This window comes from Hylobates moloch, unplaced genomic scaffold (genome assembly GCF_009828535.3).
Source record: "Hylobates moloch isolate HMO894 unplaced genomic scaffold, HMol_V3 SCAFFOLD_5, whole genome shotgun sequence".
In the NCBI taxonomy this organism is placed as follows: Eukaryota; Metazoa; Chordata; class Mammalia; order Primates; family Hylobatidae; genus Hylobates; species Hylobates moloch.
The window spans coordinates 47879188-47902836 of record NW_026652280.1 but is presented as its reverse complement, the minus strand read 5'-3'; the positions used below and the strand labels follow the sequence as shown (position 1 = coordinate 47902836).

Here is a 23649-nt window from a genome sequence, read left to right as displayed (position 1 = left end):
GGCGGGAGACACCATATTGAATGTACCCGCCTTCCAGCCACCAGCATGTGCATATCAGTGCTTGCTGGTCTGGTTTTTCAAGCCACTTTCTGTTAGAAAAGAAATGTTTTGGGGGTTGCTTTTCATTAAAGGAAAATTCCACTGAAAAGTTTCACCCTTTCTAGCTGCCTAAATATTATTTCTTAATAATCCTGTATTAGATGGGCCCCTCCTCTCTGCCAAGGATATTCCAAAGTCAACCTGCAGTACTAGTTTAGACCATGATGAGAATGAGGTAGTCAGACATGCCTCGTTATATGCTCTTCTGTTTTGGAATTCAAGAAAAGCTGACCAGCATTAACATCAACACAGACCTTAAGTCTGATAAGAAACAGTTACAATCTATTCGCCCTGGAGCCTGCTACCAGAGGCTTCATCTGCGTGATAAAACTTTGGTCTCCACAAATCCTGATCATCCTAACCTAGACATTCCTTTCTATTGATTCTAGGTTGTTAGAAAATAATGAACTCTTTCAAACAATCACCAACCAGAAAATTTTTAAATCTACCTATAATCTGGAAGCCCCCAACTACCTTGCTTCAAGTGCCCCACCTTTCCAGATTGAACCAACGTACATATTACATTGTAATATTACAGGTTATATTGATGTGCATGTCTCCCTAAAAAGTATAAAAGCAAGCTGTACCCCAACCACCTTGGGCACATGTCATCGGGACCTCTTGAGGCCTTGTCACGGGCGTATCCTTAACCTTGGCAAAATAAACTTTCTAAATTGATTGAGACCTGTCTCAGACACTTTTGAGTTCACAGTTCATTGGGTGGCTCTGATGTGAAGCAAAGATTGAAACCCTCAAAGTTGGTGGTAAATGGCTTCTAAACTTAACTATACATTCTAATCACCAATGCGGTCCTCAACAGACCTGCTGTAAGACTGGAAAAACAAACACTGTTTTTCCCTGTACTACACTCACACTCAATACACTTCTGTGACCAGATGTGTGGGGTTTTTCCCACACGATCAGTTCTCTGACACCAACTGGGTGTCCTACAATGCAATTCAGTTCTGACACTAACTGGAATCTGTGCAGACCCCACAGGTTAAGGGTCGACTCCCACACAACTGTCCCCCAGTTCAGATGACAGTTCCAAGTAGTAGGTCCCCAGGTTACCCACAATTTCTCTCTGATTTGGCTACAAGTCAGAAGTTCCCACAACCCCCTTCTTGGGTTCAATAATTTGCTAGAGCGGCTCATAGAACCCAGGAAAACAGTTTATCTACAACTGTCAATTTATTACCAAGGAAATTTTGTTTGTTTGTTATTTACTTATTTTTGGGAGACAGGGTCTTGCTCCATCACCTAGGCTGGAATGCACTAGTGTGACTATAACTCACTGCAGCCTTGAATTCTCAGGCTTAAGCAATCCTCTTACCTCACCCTCCTGAGTGGCTAGGATTACAGGTGCATGCCGCTGTGCCCAGCTAATTTTTTATTTTATTTTTGTAGCGACGCAGTCTCACAATGTTGCCCAGGCTGGTCTAGAACTCCTGGGATCAAGTGATCCTCCCACTTTGGTCTTCCAAAGTGCTGAGATTACAGGTATGAGCCACCACACCCAGCCACAGAGGATATTTTAAATGATATAAATCAACAGCCAGAAAAAGAAACACAAAGGGCCCAATCTAGAAGGGTCCCAAGCACAGGAGCTTCTGTCCTAGTAATGTCGGGGTGTGCGACCTTCTGAGCATATTGATGTGTTTGCCACCCACATAAACTCTCCACACCCCATGGTTCAGGAAGTGTTATGGAGGCTTCATTACACAGGCACAATCAATTACTACCTCAAATCTCCGGCCACTCTCCCTTTCCTGGAGGATGGGGTTGGGACTGAAAGTTTCAAGCCTCTACTCATGGCTTGGTCTTTCTGGAGACCAGCCCCAATCCAGGTGCCTACCAAGAGGCACCTCATTAGAACAAAGACACTCCTATCACCCAGGAAATTCCAAGAGATTAGAAGCTCTATGCCAGGAACTGGGTCAAAGACTTATTAGAACAAAAGATATACTTAGCACCACTATTGCTCAGGAAATTACAAGTGCTTTAGGAGCTCTGTGCCAGTAACTGGGGCAGAGAACAAATATATCCATTTTTCATTATGTCACACCCACTCAATCAAAATTTCTGGTATGAACCCCGAAATCCATATTTTTAAATGATCCAACTGAGACATGCCCCAGCATTTAAGAGTCACCAGACTGGTTTCCACTTTAGTCTATCTTCCATGATCTTTTCAGATGTGCTGTCATCATACCTTCTCTTGGATCTCCAATTTAAGTCCCAGTCTTTTCATATCTAGATTATTCTAATGAGTCGGTGTTTTCCCTCCTTCAACTCCTTTTGAACGCTGTCACAAGATTTGCTCCAAAAAATGTGACTTTACTGCAGATGTTTTGCCAGAGGATTCATTTTGCCACTGTGCCACATCAAAGGATCCTATCAAAGCATAAAGTCATTTTTTACAAAAGTTTAATACTGACTACAGAACTTTACCAGGCAGTCCTGCCCCAGTCCCTTTCTAACCTTCAACAAGTTGGCTCAGAGTCTTCTCCCAGCTCTGTCCGTTATTCCTCACTCGGATCCATCACTCCTTCCCTAATTCCATTTAGAGCCACCTCATTCCCCACTCTCACCCCTGACCACCACCCCAGGGATACAAATCAGCAATCGTGTGAGGCTCAAGGATGGGGTGAGGATTGACATTTTGCAGATTATCGGTGACCTAAAAGCCTAACATTTGTGATTTTCCCCCCTAGATTACACCAATGGCCCCCCTTCCACCACTATCCAAGGTTCAGACTCCACATGTCCTATCAAAGCCACCTGTGGTCCAAGGAATAATTCCAGGGGAACATTACCCCTTTGAGGGGTAAAAGCAAGCCATAATATGATGGATGTCTGGTCACAGAAGTAGAAAGGGCCATTTTCAAAAGAGAGAAGCTAGGGGAGCATGTGAACTCAAGCCAGTGACGATGCCAACCATTGCTGCAGAAAGCTGTGTAAGTGATAGCTTAGTTCAACTGCTTGCACAGGACTCACTCAGGCTTCTCACTGCAGGGAGCCCTGTGTTCCTGTGGTCCTCACTCTATGGTCCAGCAAGAGCAGCACCTGGTGCTCCTGAGGCAGCTGCTCCATGTCTCAAATGCCCTGGCTGCTTGTGGATTAGCCTCAGCTCCTGCGGCAGCCTGACGATTTTGTTGGCTCTGTTTACTTCTCAGACTCACTCCCTACCACATGCAGACTTCCTTTAGGTCATACTGAATGGGAGTAGTGAGAGAAAGCATCCTTGTCTTGTGCAGTTTTCAAGGGGAATGCTTCTAGCTTTTGCCCATTCAGTACTATGTTAGCTGTGGGTTTGTCATAGATGGCTCTTATTATTTCGAAGTATGTTCCTTCATTGCCTAGTTCGTTGAGGGTTTTTAACATGAAGGATGTTGAATCTTATCAAAAGCATTTCTGCATCTATTGAGATAATCATGTGGTTTTTGTCTTTAGTTCTGTTTATGTGATGAATCACATTTATTAATCTGCATATGTTGAACCAAACTTGCATCCCAGAGATAAAGCCTACTTGATCATGGTGGATTCGCTTTTTGAGGTGCTGCTGGATTTGGTTTGCCAGTATTTGGTTGAGGATTTTTGCATCTATGTTCATCAAGGATAGTGGCCTAAAGTTTTCTTTTTTTGTTGTATCTCTGCCAGGTTTGGTATCAGGATGATGCTGGCCTCATTAAATGAGTTGGGGGAGGAGTCTATCCTCAATGTTTGGGAATGGTTTCATTAGGAATGGTACCAGCTCTTCTTTGTACATCTGGTGGAATTTGGCTGTGAATCCATCTGGTCCTGGGCTTTTTTTGGTTGGTAGGCTATTTCTTACTGATTCAATTTCAGAGCTTGTTCTTGGTCTGCTCAGGGATTCAATTTTTTCCTGATTTAGTCTTGGAAGCATGTGTGTGTCCAGGAATTTATCTGTTTCTTCTAGATTTTCTAGTTTGTGTGCATAAGGGTGTTCATAGCAGTTGCTGATGGTTATTTGTATTTCTGTGGGGTCAGTAGTAACATCCCTTTGCCATTTCTAAGTATGTTTATTTGGATCTTCTCTCTTTCCTTTATTAGTCTAGCTACTGCTCTATCTTATTAATTTTTTCAAGTATCCAACTCCTGGATTCGTTGATCTTTTGTATGGTTTGTCATGTTTCACTCTCCTTCAGTTCTGCTCTGATTTTGGTTTTTTCTTGCTTTCTGCTAGCTTTGGGGTTGGTTTGCTCTAGCTTCTTTAGTTCTTTTATCTGTGATGTTAAGTTGTTAATTTGAGATTTTTCTGACTTTTTGATGTGGATGTTTAGTGCTACAAATTTCTCTCTTAACAATGCCTTAGCAGTGTCCTAGAGATTCTGATATTGTACCTTTGTTCGCATTAGTTTCAAAGAACTTCTTGATTTCTGCCTTAACTTTGTTATTTACCCAAAAGCTATTGAGGACCTTTTTTTAAATTTTCCTGTAATTGTATGGTTTTCAGCAATTTTCTTTGTATTGAATTCTATTTGTATTGTGCTGTGGTCTGAGAGTGTGGTTGGTATGATTTCAGTTTTTTTTTTTTTAATTTGCTGAAGATTGTTTTATGTCCAATTGTGGTTTGGTTTTAGAGGAAGACATACACAAGGCCAAAAAGCATATGAAAAATGCTCAACATTACTAAACATTAGAGAAATAGCAAAGGCATGGAATCCACCTAAATGTCCATCAACAGTAGACTAAATAAAGAAAATATGATACATAGGCTGGGCACAGTGGTTCATGCCTGTAATCCCAGCACTTTGGGCGGCCAAGGCAGGCAGATCACTTGAGGTCAAGAGTTCGAGACCAGCCTGGCCAACATGGTGAAACCCTGTCTCTACTAAAAATACAAAAATTAGCCGGGCATGGTGGTGGGCACCTGTAATTCCAGCTACTTGGGAAGCTGAGGCAGGAGAATTGCTTGAACCTGTGAGGTGGAGGTTGCAGTGAGCTGAGATCATGCCACTGCACTCCAGCCTGGACAATAGGAGAGACTCTGTATAAATATACATATATAATACATATACACCATAAATATGATACATATATACCATAGAATACTATGCAGTCATAAAAAAGAACAAGATCATGTCCTTTGCAGCAACATGGATGGAGATGGAGACCATTAGCAAACTAACACAGGAACAGAAAACCAAATACTGCATGTTCTCACTTGTAAGTGGGAGCTAAATAATGAGAACTCATGGACACAAAGAGGGGAACAACAGACACTGGGGCCTACTTAAGCATGAAGGGTGGGAAGAGGGGGATGATCAGAAAAAATACCTATTGGGTACTATGTTTAGTAAGTGGGTGACAAAATAATCTGTACATCAAACCCCCATGACACAAGTTTATCTATATAACAAACCTGCACATGTACCCCTGAACATAAAATAAAAGCTAGAAGGAAAAAGGCAGCTCATATTGTCTCACTCCCTGAGGTAGTGGCCTCCTCTGCCTCTCCTTCACGCATTTCCTTTACAACATAGAACTTTCCAAATTTGCATGATTCTTGTATTTTCTCTCTGTAATGCCACCTATTCCTCTCATTTCCCTCTACAGAGCCTTCACATCACGTATCTTCTCATTAATGCTTTTCTGATCTGTATTCTCACCCAAATTTCTTCACTACTTCCTCTTGGCGGAGTAATCTGCGTAAGAATAAAATAGATGTAATCTAGTAGTCTTTCTTATGCTGATGAGGGTTGTATGATTGAAGCACATTTTATCATTCTAACATAATAGGAAGAGTCATCATCTGCTGACATGACACAAAGTCTGTCAGCAAGGGATTGAGAAAAGCAAACAGTCTGTTCTGTTATAATTAAAGCATACTGTAGAGCATTTCATACCATAGTTTAATGTTGCAAATACAGCATAAATTCTGTGAGCACAGGCAGTAAGCGAAGCATATTTTTATCTAAAGTACATTAATGCTATTTCCCAAGTAATTTTCAAGGGTTATAAAACTCCAAAATTATCAGGCAGATTGACTGCAGCATATAAGTCATTAAGAAATTTCTTCATTGTAAGTGAAGTTCATTATTAGATGCCACAATAATTGCTCTATGACATTCTATAATTAAGTAGCACATGGAATGATGATAATACAGTCAGTATATTAGATGTAAATTCTCATGCACACTACAATTCCCCACCATAACAACTTAAAATGACATGCAATTGAAAACAAACTGCAAGTAGGTTGAAAACTACAGTGATCCTTAATGATGTTCACTTCTTAATAAACTTTGAGAAAAAAGAATGAAATGAAACATCTTCCAAGAGCATCTTCCATTGCTCTTACCTAGTACAGAGTAGTCACTAAATAATTATTTTTCACATAATGTCTTGAGCCTCATGTTAGTTAGCCTTACCATCATTTCATTCTCCTTAGAATAGTATTACGAGCCTCTTCTCTTTCTGGAGCTGAAACTAACTCTTCAAGGACCAACAGATTACCTGATTTTTTCCTAGTTAACCCCTCTTTTTAGACATTGAGTAATCATAGGTAAACTGTCTTTTCAGTTCTGCCTGTAATTATAGAGCTTTAGGCAAGTTTTCTGGTTTTCATATATTAAACAAGAAGGTTCAACTGGAAGGTCACAACTCTAAAACTTTAATGTGCTACACTTTACATTATTTTGATACATATCAGGAGGTACCATGCATATCTACCTTTCTTAGTCCTCTCTTTCTCTTCCCTTTTCCTCTTACCCTTCACTCTCATGCCCTTTCTTCCCATTTTCCCCTACTCCCAAAATGGATAAAGCTAAATTTTTAACATTCACCAATACAGACCCACAGGGGCCCTGAGTTCTTCTGGGCATGAGCTCTGAGAAAGAGACCAGAATTCCTGCTCTGATTCCTAAGATAACTGTTACAAAATCAAGAATTTGCCCGGGAATGAGGATGACCGTTAATGGGATGATGGCAGGAGGGGTACGAGTTGTAAAGAGGAAGGTGGAAGGTGATAAATGTGAACTTGGGACACAATTTGACTGAACTGTAGTGCAGATCCTTAGGAAGCAGGAGAGCACTGGTTACCTCTGGCAGGTTGCCAAAGCTTCAGTGAGAACTAGGAGACAAAGCAAAGTTATTTTATAGAAATTCAATTTAACTAACTTCATGACTTTGCCTACAGCCAGCTGTAATCACATCCATTCACGTCTATGCAAAGTTAAGGACATCCCAAAACTATTATCAAAAAGGTAAGCAATAGCAAGTGTTGGAGAGGACACGGAGGAACAGGAGCCCTTGCACGCCGATGGTGGAAATGTTCAATTGGTACAGCCATTATGGAAAATAGCATGGAGCTTCCTCAAAAATGTAAAAATAGAACTGCCACATGATCCAGCAATTCCATTTCTGGGTGTATATCCAAAGTAAATGAAATCAGTATGTCAAAGAGAGATCTTCACTCCCATGTTCACTGAAGCATTATTCACAATAGCCAAGATATGGAATCAACCTAAGTGTCCATCAGCAGATGAATGGATAAAGAAAATGTGGTATATATACACAATGGAATACTATTCAACCTCAAAAAAGAAGCAAATTCTGTCATTTGGGACAACATAAGTGACCCTGGAAGACATTATGCTAAGTGAAATAGGCCAAGCACAGAAAGGCAAGTTCGGCATGATCTCACTTATATGTAGAATCTAAAAAAAGCTGAGCTCATAGAAACAAAGAGTAGAATAGTGGCTACTGAGGCTGAGGTTGAGGGTTTGGGGGAGATGTTGGCTTAAGGACACGAAATTTAAGTTAGACAGGAGGAATAAGTTCAGAAGACTATCATACAACATGGCAATTATACGGTTGACTGTTGAACACCTTGGGGGTTGGGGCACCAACCCCACACGCAGTCAAAAATCCGTGTATAACTTTTGACTCTTCAAAAACGTAACTACTAATATCTCACTGTTGACCAGAAGCCTTGCCCATGACAAACAGTTGATTAACACATATTTTGTATGTTACATGTGTGATATACTATATTCTTAAATAAAGTAAGCTAGAGAAAAGAAAATGTTACTAAGAATATTATAAGGAAGAAATGGAAGGGGATCATCATGAAGGTCTTTATCTTCCTCATCTTCATGTTGAGAAGGTTGAGAAGGAGGAGGAAGACGAGGGGTAGGTCTTGCTGTCTCGGGGTGACATAGGCAGAAGAACTGCGTGGGTGGACCCACGTAGTTCAAACCTGTGTTGTTCAAGGGTGAACTGTAGTAATAACAATGTATTGTGTACTTGGAAATTGCTAAGAGAGAAAATAAGTATTTCTACCACAAAAAATGATAAATGTGAGGTGATGAATATATTAATTAGTTTGATTTAATTATTTCACAGTGTATACATATATCAAAATATCATGTTGCATAATATTGTATACAATGTTATATATATACATGTTGCAATATATACATGTTGCATAAATGTATACAATTTTTATTTGTAAAGTAAAAATAAGTTTTAAAAAAAGAAGTTAAACACATTCAGCAAGTAATGATATTCTGTAAGATGGGGCTAAGTATTTCTTCTCATTTAAAAAGAGGATTCTTTGCAAAAAGCAAATGATAAACACAGGCAGTCCTTAAATATACATAATTACCAAAAATATACAATAAATTAGGAAATATTTATTTGCTCTGTTGAACTCCCCAAAATATCAATATTTAATAAATCAAAGCTAAATTTATTAGAACTTTCTGCCAAGAAAGAATACATCCTTGACAGTCTTGGCAAAACCTCACAAGGGGAATCAGAAATAGAATACTTATAGGGCTCTGAGGTCTGAGCTTAAGTGTTTTAAAACAGGCCGTTCAAGGAATGTATATATTCTCTGCCTTGAAAGACCTGTTTTATATATAGGGAAATATATATATATATTTCTATAATGTATCAATACAAAGTTAATTCCATGTATAATATATAAAAATTGTTTATATATTATACATATGATTACATATTTAATGATACATAAAAATGTTTATATGTAAATATATGTTTATGTAGTAGTTTAAGTTGGCAGTCACAGAAAAGCAAGGGTATTGAATAGGTAAACTGTGGTTAAAAAGCAAAGGTTTGCCCAGATAAGCAATGTATTGTCTCCAATAAATTGGTCTGTGAATTTTGGAATTCAATGTATTGTCTCCAATTACTTGGTCTTGGGATTTCCTGAAGCACAGAGTAAAATTACCTATTGGTGTGCAACCTTATATTTTCTGAATAGGTGTTTGCAGGAACCAAAAACAAAGTCATGTTGACATGGGTAGTTTTCTTAGTCCATTTTCTCTTGCTATAACAGAATGCCACAGACTGGGTAAATTATAAAGAAGAGATATTTATTTCTAACAGTTCTGGAGGCTGGGAAGGCCAGGGTTCAGGGGTTGCATCTGGTGAGGGCCTTCCTGCTGATGGCAACTCTCTGCAGAGTCCCAAGGTGGCACAGGCCATCATATGGTGAGGAAGTAAGAGTGTGCCAGCTCAGATCTCTCTTCCTCTTCTTATAAAGCCACCAGCCCCATCATGGCGGCTTCTTCCTGATGGCCTTATCTAATTCTAATTACCTCCCAGTGTTTCTACCTCTTAATACTGTTACAGTGAGGATTAAGTTTACAACACATAAATTTGGGGGGAATATATTCAAACCACAGCAGTGGCCTATAGTCTTTTATAAGAATCGACATACTTGTATTTGCCCTTGTTAGAATTAATGAGTATACAAGGTGAAGAGAAGACATGGAGAATCTAAGAATGGCTGAATTGTTCCACATAAGAGCAAGTGTGGAGATACTCAAATAAGAAATATGGGAACTGGAGAAAGTAGGAAGAGCTTGGCAAAGTGAGTACTGGGGAGAGAAGAGGAGAACTAGTTTGGTGGTATAAAGGAGAATGTACAAAAGAGACAATAAGACAGGAAAGAGAATGGACATGAGAGCATTTGTGAAGATTGGAACTGTGGGGAGAGGGAGAGTTATCTAAATATGAGTACTAGGAAGTTTTTGTGGGTGTATGTGCATTGTGCAATACTAATTCCCTGCTTCCAAATCCTCAAGAACTGTTTGGTAAAGACTTGCATGAAAGTCCAGTTTGTACTTCTTTTAGATGTGTAACCATTCAGAAATTGGCTTCCAGGGGAACTGGGACATTTAGGTTGTTCTTTAAAAACAGGAAAGGTTGCCTGTACATTCCAAGTCATTCTTCAATAAATAACATGTCAACTGGCTGATTCTAAGATTACCCTGAGATGAAATTTGATGTCTAAAGTTAGAAACTTTGATCATAGTTATCAGTATAACCAGTCAAGAAGAAAAGAGACCTCAAATAGTAGGGAAATAAAATGGGCAAAATAAAGTAAAGTTATTATATCCAGGCAGTGAAAACATTACAGAAAAACCAAAATAACAGGTCAAAATCAGAAAGGAAGAATTATATGTTTGAAAGGAAAGAGTAGCCAAAGATTAAAATAGAATCAACATTGTAAATGTCAAGTGGAAGCTATTTCCACATCAAAAAGATATTGGGAGAAATGTGAAAGGTGAAATAAAAAGGAAAAGAGAACAATGATAATAGTTTTGTGTCTTGAAAGCCTATCTGTAGATGCCATATTAAGTGGCATTTTATTTTACTGATAACTAAAAGCGACCATTTGCAGTAAATATGTTATTTTTCAGGTGAAAGAAAAACCCAAGAGTCACTTGCCTAATGACATATAACTTGTCAGTAACAGAGTTAGAATTTGAACACAGGTATACCTCATTCTTTTTATTTATTTATTTATTTTTTGAGATGGAGTCTCGTTCTGTCACCAGGCTGGAGGGCAGTGGTGTGATCTCGGCTTACTGCAACCTCCACCTCCTGAGTTCAAGCGATTCCCGTGCCTCAGCCTCCTGAGTAGCTGGGATTACAGGCCCACGCCACCATACCCAGCTAATTTTTGTACTTTAAGTAGAGACGGGGTTTCACCATGTTGGCCAGGCTGATCTTGAACTCCTGACCTCGTGATCTGTCTGCCTCGGCCTCCCAACGGGCTGGGATTACAGGCGTGAGCCACCGCGCCTGGCCAGGTGTATCTCATTCTAAAGCTTATATTCTTCATTATTTGTGGTCTATACTGCTGGTTACTATAGACCACAAATCTAGTGTGTTATCTGGTGTGTTATTATAGAAATATATGTGTGAAGTTTACCACCATTAGCTACAAACTCTGATGGGAGAAAAAAATTTCCTTAATGCAGAATGTCAGATACCACTATACCGACAGAAGGTTAACTAAGGCTCAAGTGAACCCACAGTCCTACGCATCAAACCAAAATGTAAAAGTAGTCTGAATAAACTCCCGTCCCACAACTGCCTGATGTGTGAGAAGAAACCCATTTATTTATTTATTTATTCATTATTTTTGGGGGGGGGGCTTAAAAAACAAACTTTATTACAAATTATCAAAAAAAAGTGTTAACTCTGAAACATTTAACAGATTTCATTTAAACTCATATGGTCATAAAACTCAAACTATCAAACAACAACAGCATTGTGCACTTAACCACTTTCAATAATGAACATTTAAGAGGAAACACTTAGAGACTCCCACACAATTTGGGAGCCATTAGGCAACACATATTTAATATTAAGCAAACACAGCATTAAAAACTAAAAATCCGCAAATTTCAAGAGAATGCCTGTTCAAGTCTTTGACATGCATTTGCACATGAGAAAAGAAATATTTTAATTTAAAAGAAACCAAGTCTAAGTGCTTACCCTTTCTTCAGATGTAATCTCCTGTCCACCCTTCATTTCATGACTGCATACCCCTCACTCTATTTCATCTACACTGAACCAGTGTTAGTTCAACATGATTGGCTTCACTCGAAGCCCTCTAGATCCCATTTCATATATCCCATCGACCACCATTATTCCCTTACATGTTTGCACAGCCTTATACTGAGCATTACATTGTAACTGAGCTTGGAAATTTCAGGTATCCAAAGGTAATTATATATACAAACGATTGTTTTATTGCACAGTTCACAATATAGCCGGTGATTATACAGCCAACCATGTTAAGATGAATATCGACTATTTAGACACAAACATCAATTTTCTCCCCAACCACTAATGAAACAAGAAAGACACACACATTCGCCACCATATCAAGGTTGTGTTTACTCAGTGGTGCACTCCTGAGGGCTCATACCACTCTCAGCGTGTTCAATACAGAATCCATAACATTTCTGGTGGCATCACACATGAAGTATAAGACACAAGACCATAAGTGTCCTGCACTCATCAGCCATTTGTGCCACATATGTAACAGAAAGGCCACTTTTGAAGCTTTTCAGATATTCAATCATGTTTGCCTTTTCAATTTTTTTATTTTTATTTTTTATTTTTTTTATTTTATTTTTTTGAGACAGTCTCTCTCTCTCTGTTGCCCAGGCTGGAGTGCAGTGGTGCAATCTCAGCTCACTGTAACCTCCACCTCCCAGGTTCAAGCGATTCTCCTGCCTCAGCCTCCCGAGTAGCTGGGATCACAGGCATGTGCCACCATACCTGGCTAATTTTTTGTCATTTTTAGTAGAGATGGGGTTTCGCTGTGCTGACCAGGCTGGTCTCAAACTCCTGACCTCAAGTGATCCGCCCGCCTCAGCCTCCTAAAGTGCTGGGATTACGGGCATGAGCCACCGTGCCTGGCCTGCCTTTTCAAGGTTATTACCACACTAGTTCACACTGAAGGTAAAAGCAATAATTAGAATCTCTTATTAACAACACATTTTGACTTCAAGTTCAGACAAAGCTGTTGGTTACAAGTTCTGCTAAGTTTTTGGTCAAATTTAAGAAGTCTATAGGACAACACAAAACCATCCCTGGTAATGTATTTGCAGTTTGGTCCTCAAAAGCTGTAAAGAGTGACAGAGAAATAAAAATAATGCTGAGTTAAAACCATTAAAAATATTTATTAATAATTGTTTTTAAACGCCACTTATTTGAGACAGCAGAAACCAAAGCGTTTTCCTTAGAATTCTCACTTAGCTTGTATTTCACAAAAGTGCTTTAGAACTCAGATTTCTACCACCTGTATGGAGTGTAAAGACAAAAGGAAGCCCAACAAAACCAAAGACCCAATGGTGTCTATTCCCAGGGCCAAGGTATAACCCCAGGCTAACCCACCTGTCCTGGGCTGAGTAGCTGGACACGCCTGTGAGTGCTCAAAGTCACACACATGAATGAGGGTGTCAGGCACCAAGGTGCCTTTATTTATTCATTTCTCAAACTCAATTCCCTTCAAATCCTGACTCTATTTAATAGGCCAAAGGATGCTACTCATATTTATTTGGTGCCAAATTTTTTTTTTTAAATCCTTACATCTGCACCTTGAAAGTTACCTGCAATATCCAGCACAACATTGTCAGACAGAGCTGCTATATGGCTATTTAGCTTTATTACTGTCTGGCTAATGCTTAATAAGCTTCATCCTTTACAGCTGGAAGAAGGTTGTTCACTGTATTTAACCAGCCATAGTGCATTTAGAGGTAAACAGCTTTTATGGACTATTTGCCCAGAAACTTTCAGTAAACTACCAAGTTGAGGCCTTTATTTTGGTCAGTATGTGCACATATTCACATGCAATTACCCAGAAAGAAGAAAAACTGGTTAACAAGAAACCTACAGCCATGTCAGATGCTGGAAATCAATCTTTAGCTACATAATATTTACAGAAAGGGTTTTAAGATTCATAATCCACTTTTTCAGTCTGGCTCTTATATTTCATTAGTCAATTGGAAGTGGCATGAGTTTCACCTGGAAAAATATTTTCACATTTTCTAATACCTTTGACAAAGAAGTTTTCGTCTGTTAAGGGATGAGCGCTATTTGGCTATTACCTACTTTTAGAATTCAAACTAACCCTTCAAATGTCTTTACTTAGATCATACACTCTCAAACTATCTTATTATTTTACTGACACAATGGTAAAACTGGGTTCCCGAAATGTCAAAACCCTAATGGAGTCTCCATTTCCAAGAGTAAAATAAAAGACAGCGAACACTATGGGGTGAAAACTATCCTGAGCCTTTTCCCCCTACTCTGTAACATTTAGAAACTAGGGGGGGATAAGTGGGATTGCATTAATAGGCTTCCAAAACAAAATGTTATGGAAGTGTTTGTTTTTTAAAAGTAGAGTTTTAAGAGAACAGGATGCTTGAATACGACCAACTCCTACGCCACGGGAAAAATAACCACAGACCTTTGCTGAGATGGCATCAATAATTCAAAGAAACCAAGCTAAACAGAATTTGATCTATACACAATATGAAAACTTCTTAACAGGATGGAACACCTATAACAAAATTTGAGTCCCTTCATCTTTCGGCAATGAAATAAGTGAAATTAACATAAGAATATTTTGGAAGGGTTGAAGGTCACAGTCAGAATCAAACAGAAAACTTTCAAACCTAGAAAGCAAAACCGGAACTTTCATAGCTCCTTGATCTACCATATCTAAATAGAAATCGTATAATGACTACCCAATAGGTGCTTAGTTTCAAAACTAATACAAACAATGTATCATGAAAAGCCTATACATAATAAGCTGTTTTTCTTCTCTGTTCTGCTCCTTTGTCATATGCTTGAGCTTAATGAAGACTATCCTCTGCAGCTGCTCCTGAGGGCAGAGAAGAAAGCAATGGAGTAACAAAGGAAACCTGAGGAGCCCCTGGCCCCTGAGGACCTTCTCTCTGGCCGGTCATAGCCACTTACCTTTCAATGCAGGCGATTTCCCCGGGCGCGGTGGCTCAGGCCTGTAATCTCAGCACTTTGGGAGGCCGAGGCGGGCGGATCACGAGGTCAGGAGATCGAGACCATCCTGGCTAACACAGTGAAACCCCGTCTCTACTAAAAATACAAAAAATTAGCCGGGCAAGATGGCGGGCGCCTGTAGTCCCAGCTACTCGGGAGGCTGAGGCAGGAGAATGGCGTGAACCCCGGGGGGCGGAGCCTGCAGTGAGCCGAGATCGCGCCACTGCACTCCAGCCTGGGCGACAGTGAGACTCTGCCTCAAAAAAAAAAAAAAGCAGGAGATTTCAAGGCTGGTTTGAGAAAAAGAATCTTATATTGGGGATTAGGTTCCTTGTCAAAGGCCATCAGATAGACAGCTATTTACCAGGCAATTAGCCTAAAGCTCTTAGGTAATGATAAAAAAAAAAAAACAAAACAGAAAACAAAACAAAACAAAAAACCCTTATATTTTCCTATTGGAACCTTTTATTCTGTTTTGTTGATGCTTAAGGAAAACAGCTTTGCCCATAACTCACTGTGGCCTGCAGTTATGACACCAACTTGTATTTGGCCAATTAAGAAAGAGGCCAAACTGCATTCTTCTGAGAAGGTCTATTCAGTTGACAAATGGCACTTAACTGATGGTTTTTTTCATCTAACCTTTAACAAGAACTCATAAGTTGCATTGATTATGCCCCAAGAGATAAGGGACCGATGGTAATTCAGATGGGCACCTCTGAAAAGATTTATCAGTTTTCTGTTCCGTTCCAGCCAGATTTTTTGAAAAACCTTGGGGAAAGACTGAAATTCCCCACCAATCTGAGACTATGCGAGTTTTTTTTTGTTTTGTTTTGTTTTTTTTTGAGACGGAGTCTCGCTCTGTCACCCAGGTTGGAGTGCAGTGGCGCAATCTCGGCTCACTGCAAGCTCCGCCTCCCGGGTTCACGCCATTCTCCTGCCTCAGCCTCTCCGAGTAGCTGGGACTACAGGCGCCCGCCACCACGCCCGGCTAATTTTTCGACTATGCGAGTTTTTACGACATTAATTGGAAAACACAAGAATCCCAACATGGCACCCAATAGACCTCCACCGATAAAATCATTGACCAAATGAGCACTGTGAGTCGTTGGTGTAGGCAGATGCTCTTTAATGGGACCTCGAAGGCTGAAACACAAGACATTGCTGAGTCCATTCCAGAAAAGAATGGGCACCAAGCCTCGATAATACTCTCCAATTCCATGACATTTCAGTGCCTTGAAAGCCTGATAAGTGTTGGTAAATTTGTCATGATGCTTGTGGTCTTGAAGCAATGTCTGAACTCTTTCTAGTGGAGTGAAAATTGCTTCTGTTGTCCCTGCAAGCACTGCCGCCACGCCACGGGTTGCAAACTCTGGAGCACCGACATGCTTGTGGAGAAGGCAGGATAAATCTTCATACAGACCAAACATAAGTGCAAGTGTAGTTGTCTTCTGCATCAATGGGGGAAGGATTCCACGATACAAATTTCGAAATCCATCCCTTCTCAACTGAAGTACTGCATCCCAGGTTTTGATGCCACACAGCTGTTGTCGAAAGAGGACCTTCTGAATGGGATATGTGATTGTGACGTTGTTGAAGGCTGCACAGCAGCCACACAAGTAATGCTTCATTTCACCAACATTTGTAATATGAGGTGATATATTTTGTTTTGAAGATGTGGCCTCTTTTCATGAGCTTCTGAATCTATCATGTTGCTTAAGATCTTTTTCATGAAGGACGTTTTTTAACCTGTGACATCATCTGAGCCTGGAGTTTGGCAGGATGATAGCTTTGTGATAACGTTCCCAATTTCTTCCATTGTTATTGTTCTGTTAGGTTCTCCCTTCTCGAGTCCATTTTGATAACCGGATTTCCGTTCTTTAGGCGTCCATTTCCCCAACCCATCACCGCGGGCGTCCCGACGGCGGGCAAGCCGGGCCCGCGCAGGCGCAGACCGTGACTGACCCCGGGGCCGGGGCGCCGCGCGACGCTCTGGGCGCCCTTGGGATCCGAGAAGAAACCCTTTTAAAGCAAGCATGGCAATTTCTTCTAAATAAGCTGGATAAAATTAAAAACCCATTCATCCAAAGATCCTAAAAAATCAACAAATTCCTAAATATTAAATGGTATAGACACTACAAGTGTTTCTTAAATCACATAACCTTCTCCACGGACACCGTGAAGATGTGTTCCCAGTGGTTTCCCTAAGAGAGTGTGAAACTTTTTAAATAGTGTACACGTACAAGAAAAGTGGATTTTAGTGTAATCTTTCAGAAGAACAAAACAAAATGGTATCTAAGAATACAAAGGCACAAAAATTGAAATTTTATAGTCACTCAGGCCTTGGAGTACTGTATTTTCTTGAAAGGGAAAAAAGTGGGCCAGGTGCAGTGGCTCACACCTGTAATCCCAGCACTTTGGGAGGCCAAAACGGCAGGATCACTTGAGGCTAGGAATTTGAGACCAGCCTGGGCAACATAGCAAGACCCCTGTCTCTATCCAAAAAAAAAAGAAAGAAAGAAAAAAGTAGGTGGTAAGGAGAAGTAAGGAGAATATGAATTTTTTTTTTTAAAAAGTTCTGTATGCCACATGAAATTTTACTGGGAGGAAAGTGTCTGAGGTTTTAAGAGGCATAAATTAAATAACCTTGAAATCCATTTTGCTCTAGGACTATCCATGTGTTTTCTAGAGTGACCAACGTGTATATTCCATGTATGTGAATAAGAAATGAAAGGCAACAAAAATAACTTCCCTCCCAGGAACAGTGGAAGGCTTCAGCCAACAAAGTAGGCCACAGCATCAGACTATATTGCCTGCTGATGTGTACTGCCTAGTTTTGAATGGAATCAAATGACAACTTCCTTGAGATTAAATGACAGTTTCCCTGACCATCATCCTAAAGCACGCCTGTGGTAGATCGCTCTAGAATGAACCATAAACCCCGAGTTCTCGTTGAGCTTTAGTGAAACGAAACAGTAAAAGCTTTTCAGGGAAGGAGAAAGGAGTCTCCAAACATTTATACTGATTGATTTTGGCAGCAATGACTTTCATTAGAAATGTAATTGCTGGGTATGCAAAAATTAGCACTGTTGGGGCTAGAGAGATCTTTGTTTTCTTTTCTTTTGTTTTGTTTTGCTTTTTTGCCTAATACTGATAGTGTTTTCTCGGTTTTGCCATAGCCCTTCTGTCAAGATGCTGGCAATCAGTATATCATGAAAAACAGACTGCCCTTTCTCGCATTTATTGAAGAGAGATTCTCATGATCCTATGGTAAGATAACAATTGCTTTTTTTCAATCCATCCTCCACGCTGCAGCCAAAGCAATCATCTTAGTAACAAACGTGACCACGTTTTCGCTCACTTAAATCTTTAAATGATTTTACACCTGAAGGACAAAGGTCCCCCATGGTCTGATGTTTTCCTACCCTTGGCACCATCTGCCTTCACATTTCTAAAGGCACCTTCTGTCCCAGCCATATCAAACTACTTGGGGTCTCCAGAATGAAGGATAATGTGCCATATGACACTCCTTTGTCTTTATTCGGTTATTCCCTCTGCCTGAAATGTCCTTACTTGTAGTTCCTACTCAGCTTCTGGAAGCCTTCGCTAACTCCTCAGTCCAAATGAGGACCCCTTCTCCGCAACATACTCTATACACACTGTGAGTGTGGCACGTGTCACACTATACAATGTCCACGATTCACAATGCTGAGGGCTTCTTGAAGACACAGTCCACTTCTCATTCAACTTTATTCCAGTTTGTGTCCCCAGTGTCCAGGCATCTGGTTAGGTCTCCAACTGCTAAAGAGTGTAAAGTGTTGATGGCTCCTGTATTACTCATGGGTCTTGGTTATAAGAGCCAAAAATACCATTCCAACTGACACAAACAAATCTAGGGGGTAAGGAAAGGAGAAGGAAGAGGAGAAGGAGGTAAGAAACCAAGAAAGGATTTAAAAAGGTGGCATCTGGACAACATTTAAGGCAATTTTCCAGCTTCTCTCATTTGCACCAGTAGGAGTGGGCCATGTGGCCACAGAGGGGAACATTTCCTAATACCCTTCTGGATCCTGGTGATTTTAGGGGGTACTTACCTCCTTCTGTCCTCAGCACCCAACAAGTGCCAGATGAGGCAAGTGAATTCCTTTGCAAGAGAGGAAAGAAGGCAGTTTCAGTGAGAAAATAACAATAAAAAGTGAAGCGGGGGGAGAAATGTATTAGTTCGTGTAATGAAAAAGTTGAGAAATCCAGAAGTAGCAATCATTTTAGGCATTGCTGGATCCTAGAGGTTCAACCACCATCACAAGTACTTAACATCCCTCTCCACGTATATATTTCCCAGCTATACATTCCTCAGTTTTAACTTCATTTTCAGTCAGCTCTTTCTACAGAGTGACATCCTACCTGAAGCTTATTCTGCTGATTTAGCAACTGAAGGATGAAGTGCTTCACTTTCCCAACAGTTCCTGCAAAACAACCCTAGGATTGAGTCTCATTGCAGTTAGTTGGTCTGAACCAATCACTGGGATCAGGGGAATGGAAAATGATACTAATCAAACCTGAGTCACTTGCCTCATCCTGCACTTGTCAGGTAAAGGGGGCAGAAGGAGGTAAGCCTCCCATCCCGCCCACCACCCAAACCACTGGGACCTAGAAAGGTATTAGGAAGTGTTCCCCTCTGAAGCCACACAGCCCACTGCCATTGGTGCAGATGAGAGGAGCTGGAAAATTGCTCTGGAAGTTGAGCCATTGCCACCTTTTTTTTTGTCCAAGCTTGCAGTTTCTTGGGCAATATAACTATACGGTTTGAAATCAGGCAACTCGGGCAGGTGCAGTGGCTCACACCTGTAATCCCAGCACTTTAGGAGGCTGGGGTGGGGGATCACCTGAGGTCAGGAGTTCGAGACCAGCCTGGCCAACATGGTGAAACCCTGTCTCTACTAAAAATACAAAATTAGACAGGTGTGGTGGTGCAAACCTATAATCCCAGCAACTTGGGAGGCTGAAGCAAGAGATTCACTTGAACCCAGGAGGCGGATGTTGCAGTGAGCTGAGATCACACCATTGCACTCCAGCCTGGGCAACAAGAGTGAAACTCCATGTCAAAAAATAGAAAAAAAAAATCAGGCAACTCTACTGACCGATGGCCCAAGTCAAATATGTTTGGTCACAGTCCGAGATTCCAGACCCTTTATTGTGGGATTTTTGTCTCAGCACAGGCCCTAATGCTCTGCCATCCCACCTAGTCCTCAACCTAGTGTTGTCCATGCTGGCTGCCCCAGGGCAGAACCAGCACCCTCAAAGCACAGATAACTTGGCCCTTGCCCCTTGGTTATGTCTGATGGGTGACTCTTTACAATGGAGACCATTGTCACCCTTCTCAGGCTGCTAAATGTCTGCAAGATGTTTGGGAGAAGCCTAAAAGAACAGGAATGAAGCTTCTCTCTGATTCCTATCATATCTTCTGATATGTTTTCCACACCGTAGGCTTTGTGAGAAGTAATATTAGTTGATGATAGAGAACCCCACTTTTCAATTCAGTGAAGCTCAGAGACATCTAATCTAACTTTCTATTATTTTATTTATTTAATTCTTTTGAGACAGAGTTTCATCTGTTGCCCAGGCTGGAGTGCAGTGGCACCATCTTGGCTCACTGCAACCTCCACCTCCCAGGTTCAAGCGATTCTCCTGCCTCAGCCTCCCAAGTAGCTGGGACTACAGGCACATGCCAAGACACTTGGCTAATTTTTGTGTTTTTAGTAGAGACGAGGTTTCACCATGTTGGCCAGGCTGACCTGGCCTCAGGTAATCCCCCCAGCCTCATCCTCCCAAAGTGCAGGGATTATAGGTTTGAGCCACCACGCCCAGCCAGGGACATGTAACTTTCTAAGTTGATGGCTGTAGGAAGAGAGGGCCTCCTGTAGCAAAGCTGTCTTTTCTTCCCTTGCTGCTTTCAGATTGCCCATTTCTAACAAAACTTGTTTTTCTGGTAGGATCTAACCGAAGGCTACAAAATAAATTCATCTTATTCCATCAGCCTGACATTTTTCTACCATCTCTCTTTAACTTTCAACTTCAGTAGCCCCATGGTCAGAGCACCAAGAGAAAATAGGATAGTTTCACCACTGCCTTGCTATTACTGCACAACAGAAATTGCCAGCTTCCTGCCGAAAATCGAGAGGTCCTCACTGCCCCTATCCTACCTTGACTGAGCCAATTCTCTATTTGACAATCTGCAACATGTACTCTCTCACCTCCAGATACGAATTTAGAAAGTGTTCAGAGTCTTGTATTAATTTGTTCAGGCTGTCATAACAAAGTACCATAGACTGGGTGGCTTAAACAAAAGAGATTGATTTCCTCACAATTCTGGAGGCTGGTTGGCAGGGTGGGTTTCTCCCAGGGCCTCACTCTTTTGCTTGCAGATGGCCACCTCATTGCTTCGTCCTCACATGGCCAACTCCCAGTCTGTGTGTGTCAGTGTCCTAATCTCCTTTTATAAGGACACCAGTTATAGTGGATTAGGGCCTACCCTGATGAGCTCATTTTAACGTTATCTCTTTAAAGATCCTATGGAAATACAGTCACATTTTGAGCTACTGTAGTAGGTACTGTTAAGACTTCAACATATGAGTTAAGGAGACACAGTTCAGCCCCTAGGAAGTCTTTCAGTGACAAAAATGCCACTCAAACTGGCTTGAGCAAAAAGAAGAAACGAGTTGTCTCCCATAACTGAAAAGTCAGTAGGGATTGGGCTAGGCTGGATGCAGGGTCATAGAATGTCAGCACGAGCCATTTGTCTCTTTTGATTATATTTTTGCGGATTGGCTCTTTCTGTGGTGCGGTGATGGTTGGAAACAGCTCCATGTGTACAAACTGTTAGTTTGGCAATGTTATTTGATATAGATTCACTTTACATATAGTTCCAGAAAAGGCTTAGGGTGGAAACTCATTGATCTAACTGGAGTCACATGTCCAACAATGAACCAGTCCTTATGGCCAGAGGAATGAAATATATCAATTGCCCATACCTGAATATCAAGCCCACATCTGAAGAAGAAGCATCAGCCCATCCAAACTAAGTGAGCTCAGACAAAAGGCAGTAATGTATAGAGGTTAGCATCAAAGAGTCTGGAATTTGACCCCTGGGTTCAAATCCACACTGACCAGCTGTGTGACCTTGGGCAAGTTACTTAACCTCAATTTTGTAAAGCAGGACTATAGGAAATCCAACACCTATAATAACACGCCTCTGTATTTCTTACTGTGCAAGATAACAATGTACTTTCACGTTTTCTTCTTTTTTTTTTTTTTTTTTTGAGACAGAGTCTTGCTCTGTCACCCAGGCTGGAGTGCAGTGGCATGATCTCGGCTCACTGCAAACTCTGCCTCCCAGGTTCATGCCATTCTCCTGCCTCAGCCTCCTGAGTAGCTGGGACTACAGGTGCCCACCACCATGCCCGGCAAATTTTTTTTTGTATTTTTAGTAGAGATGGGGTTTCACTGTGTTAGCCAGGATGACCTCGATCTCCTGACCTTGTGATCTGCCCACCTTGGCCTCCCAAAGTGCTGGGATTACAGGCGTGAGCCACCGTGCCCAGCCTACTTTCACTTTTTCTTGACCAAAAGTCATTTTAACCCAAAATGCGCTTAATCAGAAAAAAAAAAAAAAAAAGCAACAACTTTGGAGCCTTCTTGATGTTCCTAACAGGAGAAGAAAAAGCAAGGATAGGAAGAAAAAAATATATCCATTAGAATGTTTTTGACAGCAAGTAATAGAATACCTGCTAAAGTGGTATAACAGTAAAAATATTGGTGTCTTACTCACCAAGAAGTCAAGAGGAGGGTTACCCCAGAGGTCACACAGTCTTAGCAATGTCAGAGCTCTGACTCCACATCTCTGCTATTTCTTTGGCCTTCCCCCATGCAACATGACAGCTGCAGAAAATCAAGTATAATGTCCTCTGATGACACTGTTCAAACTTGAAAGGAAAATAGATTTCTCTTTGTAACATGTTCTTCTTTTAGATGAGAGAAAGACATTTCTTTGGAGCCCCTAGAAGACCTCCTCTTACATCTTCTCTGTTGCATGCCCACCCCTAGATCAATCACTGGCAAGGAGAATAGAATTACCACATTAGCTGAGACCAGCCAGGGCATATGGCACTCCAAACAAAATTGGTGCCCTGTTAAGAGGAAACAGGAGTGGCAGATGAAGAGGTAACCGATGGTGTCTGCTAATGACACAGAATAAGAAAAGAAAGGAATGGAGAAAGAAACCAAAAGAACCAAGAAAAACAGTGATATACAAAAGAGGCAGGTGGATGAGACCACGTGTGCTGCGGAGGAAGCATAGCATCCTCTCCCTCAGACACTCTTCCTTATCATCTGTCATCCATCAATTTCTCAGTAGCATTGGGGGCATTTAGGATTCACACGAAAGGCAGCACAACACAGTGATACAGATAAAGCCCTGGATTAGCGTATTAGCTGTCTATTGCTATGCTGGGGCTCAGAAAATAGTACCCCAAAATAAAGGACTTGGATGCAATCTCAGAAGCAAAAATTTTTCTTTGTTCTTCTCCTGCCCTCCTGTCTCTCAGTCCCATCCTCTCCCCAGGCTAGCCATAGCAACTAGAATTCCTCTTCCCCAAGGCGGGTCATAGATACCAGAGCCCCTTTTGGTCAAAGTCAGCCATAAAGCCTGAAAATATCCCTCTAACTTTCCCTCCATCTTTC

General features: G+C 41.0%; 1 protein-coding gene and 1 pseudogene across 1 annotated transcript; one reads left to right on the top strand and one right to left on the bottom strand.

Annotated features, from left to right (window-relative positions):
- The window catches only part of LOC116467798 (leucine-rich repeat-containing protein 37A3-like), a 44824-nt pseudogene extending 21472 nt beyond the window's left edge, over positions 1–23352 (top strand).
- Positions 15442–16832, bottom strand: SLC25A52 (solute carrier family 25 member 52). The gene is given in 3 exon segments (XM_032151470.3): positions 15442–15720; positions 15918–16591; positions 16594–16832. Coding segments are annotated over 3 exon segments (900 nt in total). The 5' UTR covers positions 16646–16832; the 3' UTR covers positions 15442–15546.
- Positions 23353–23649: the final 297 nt, after the last annotated feature.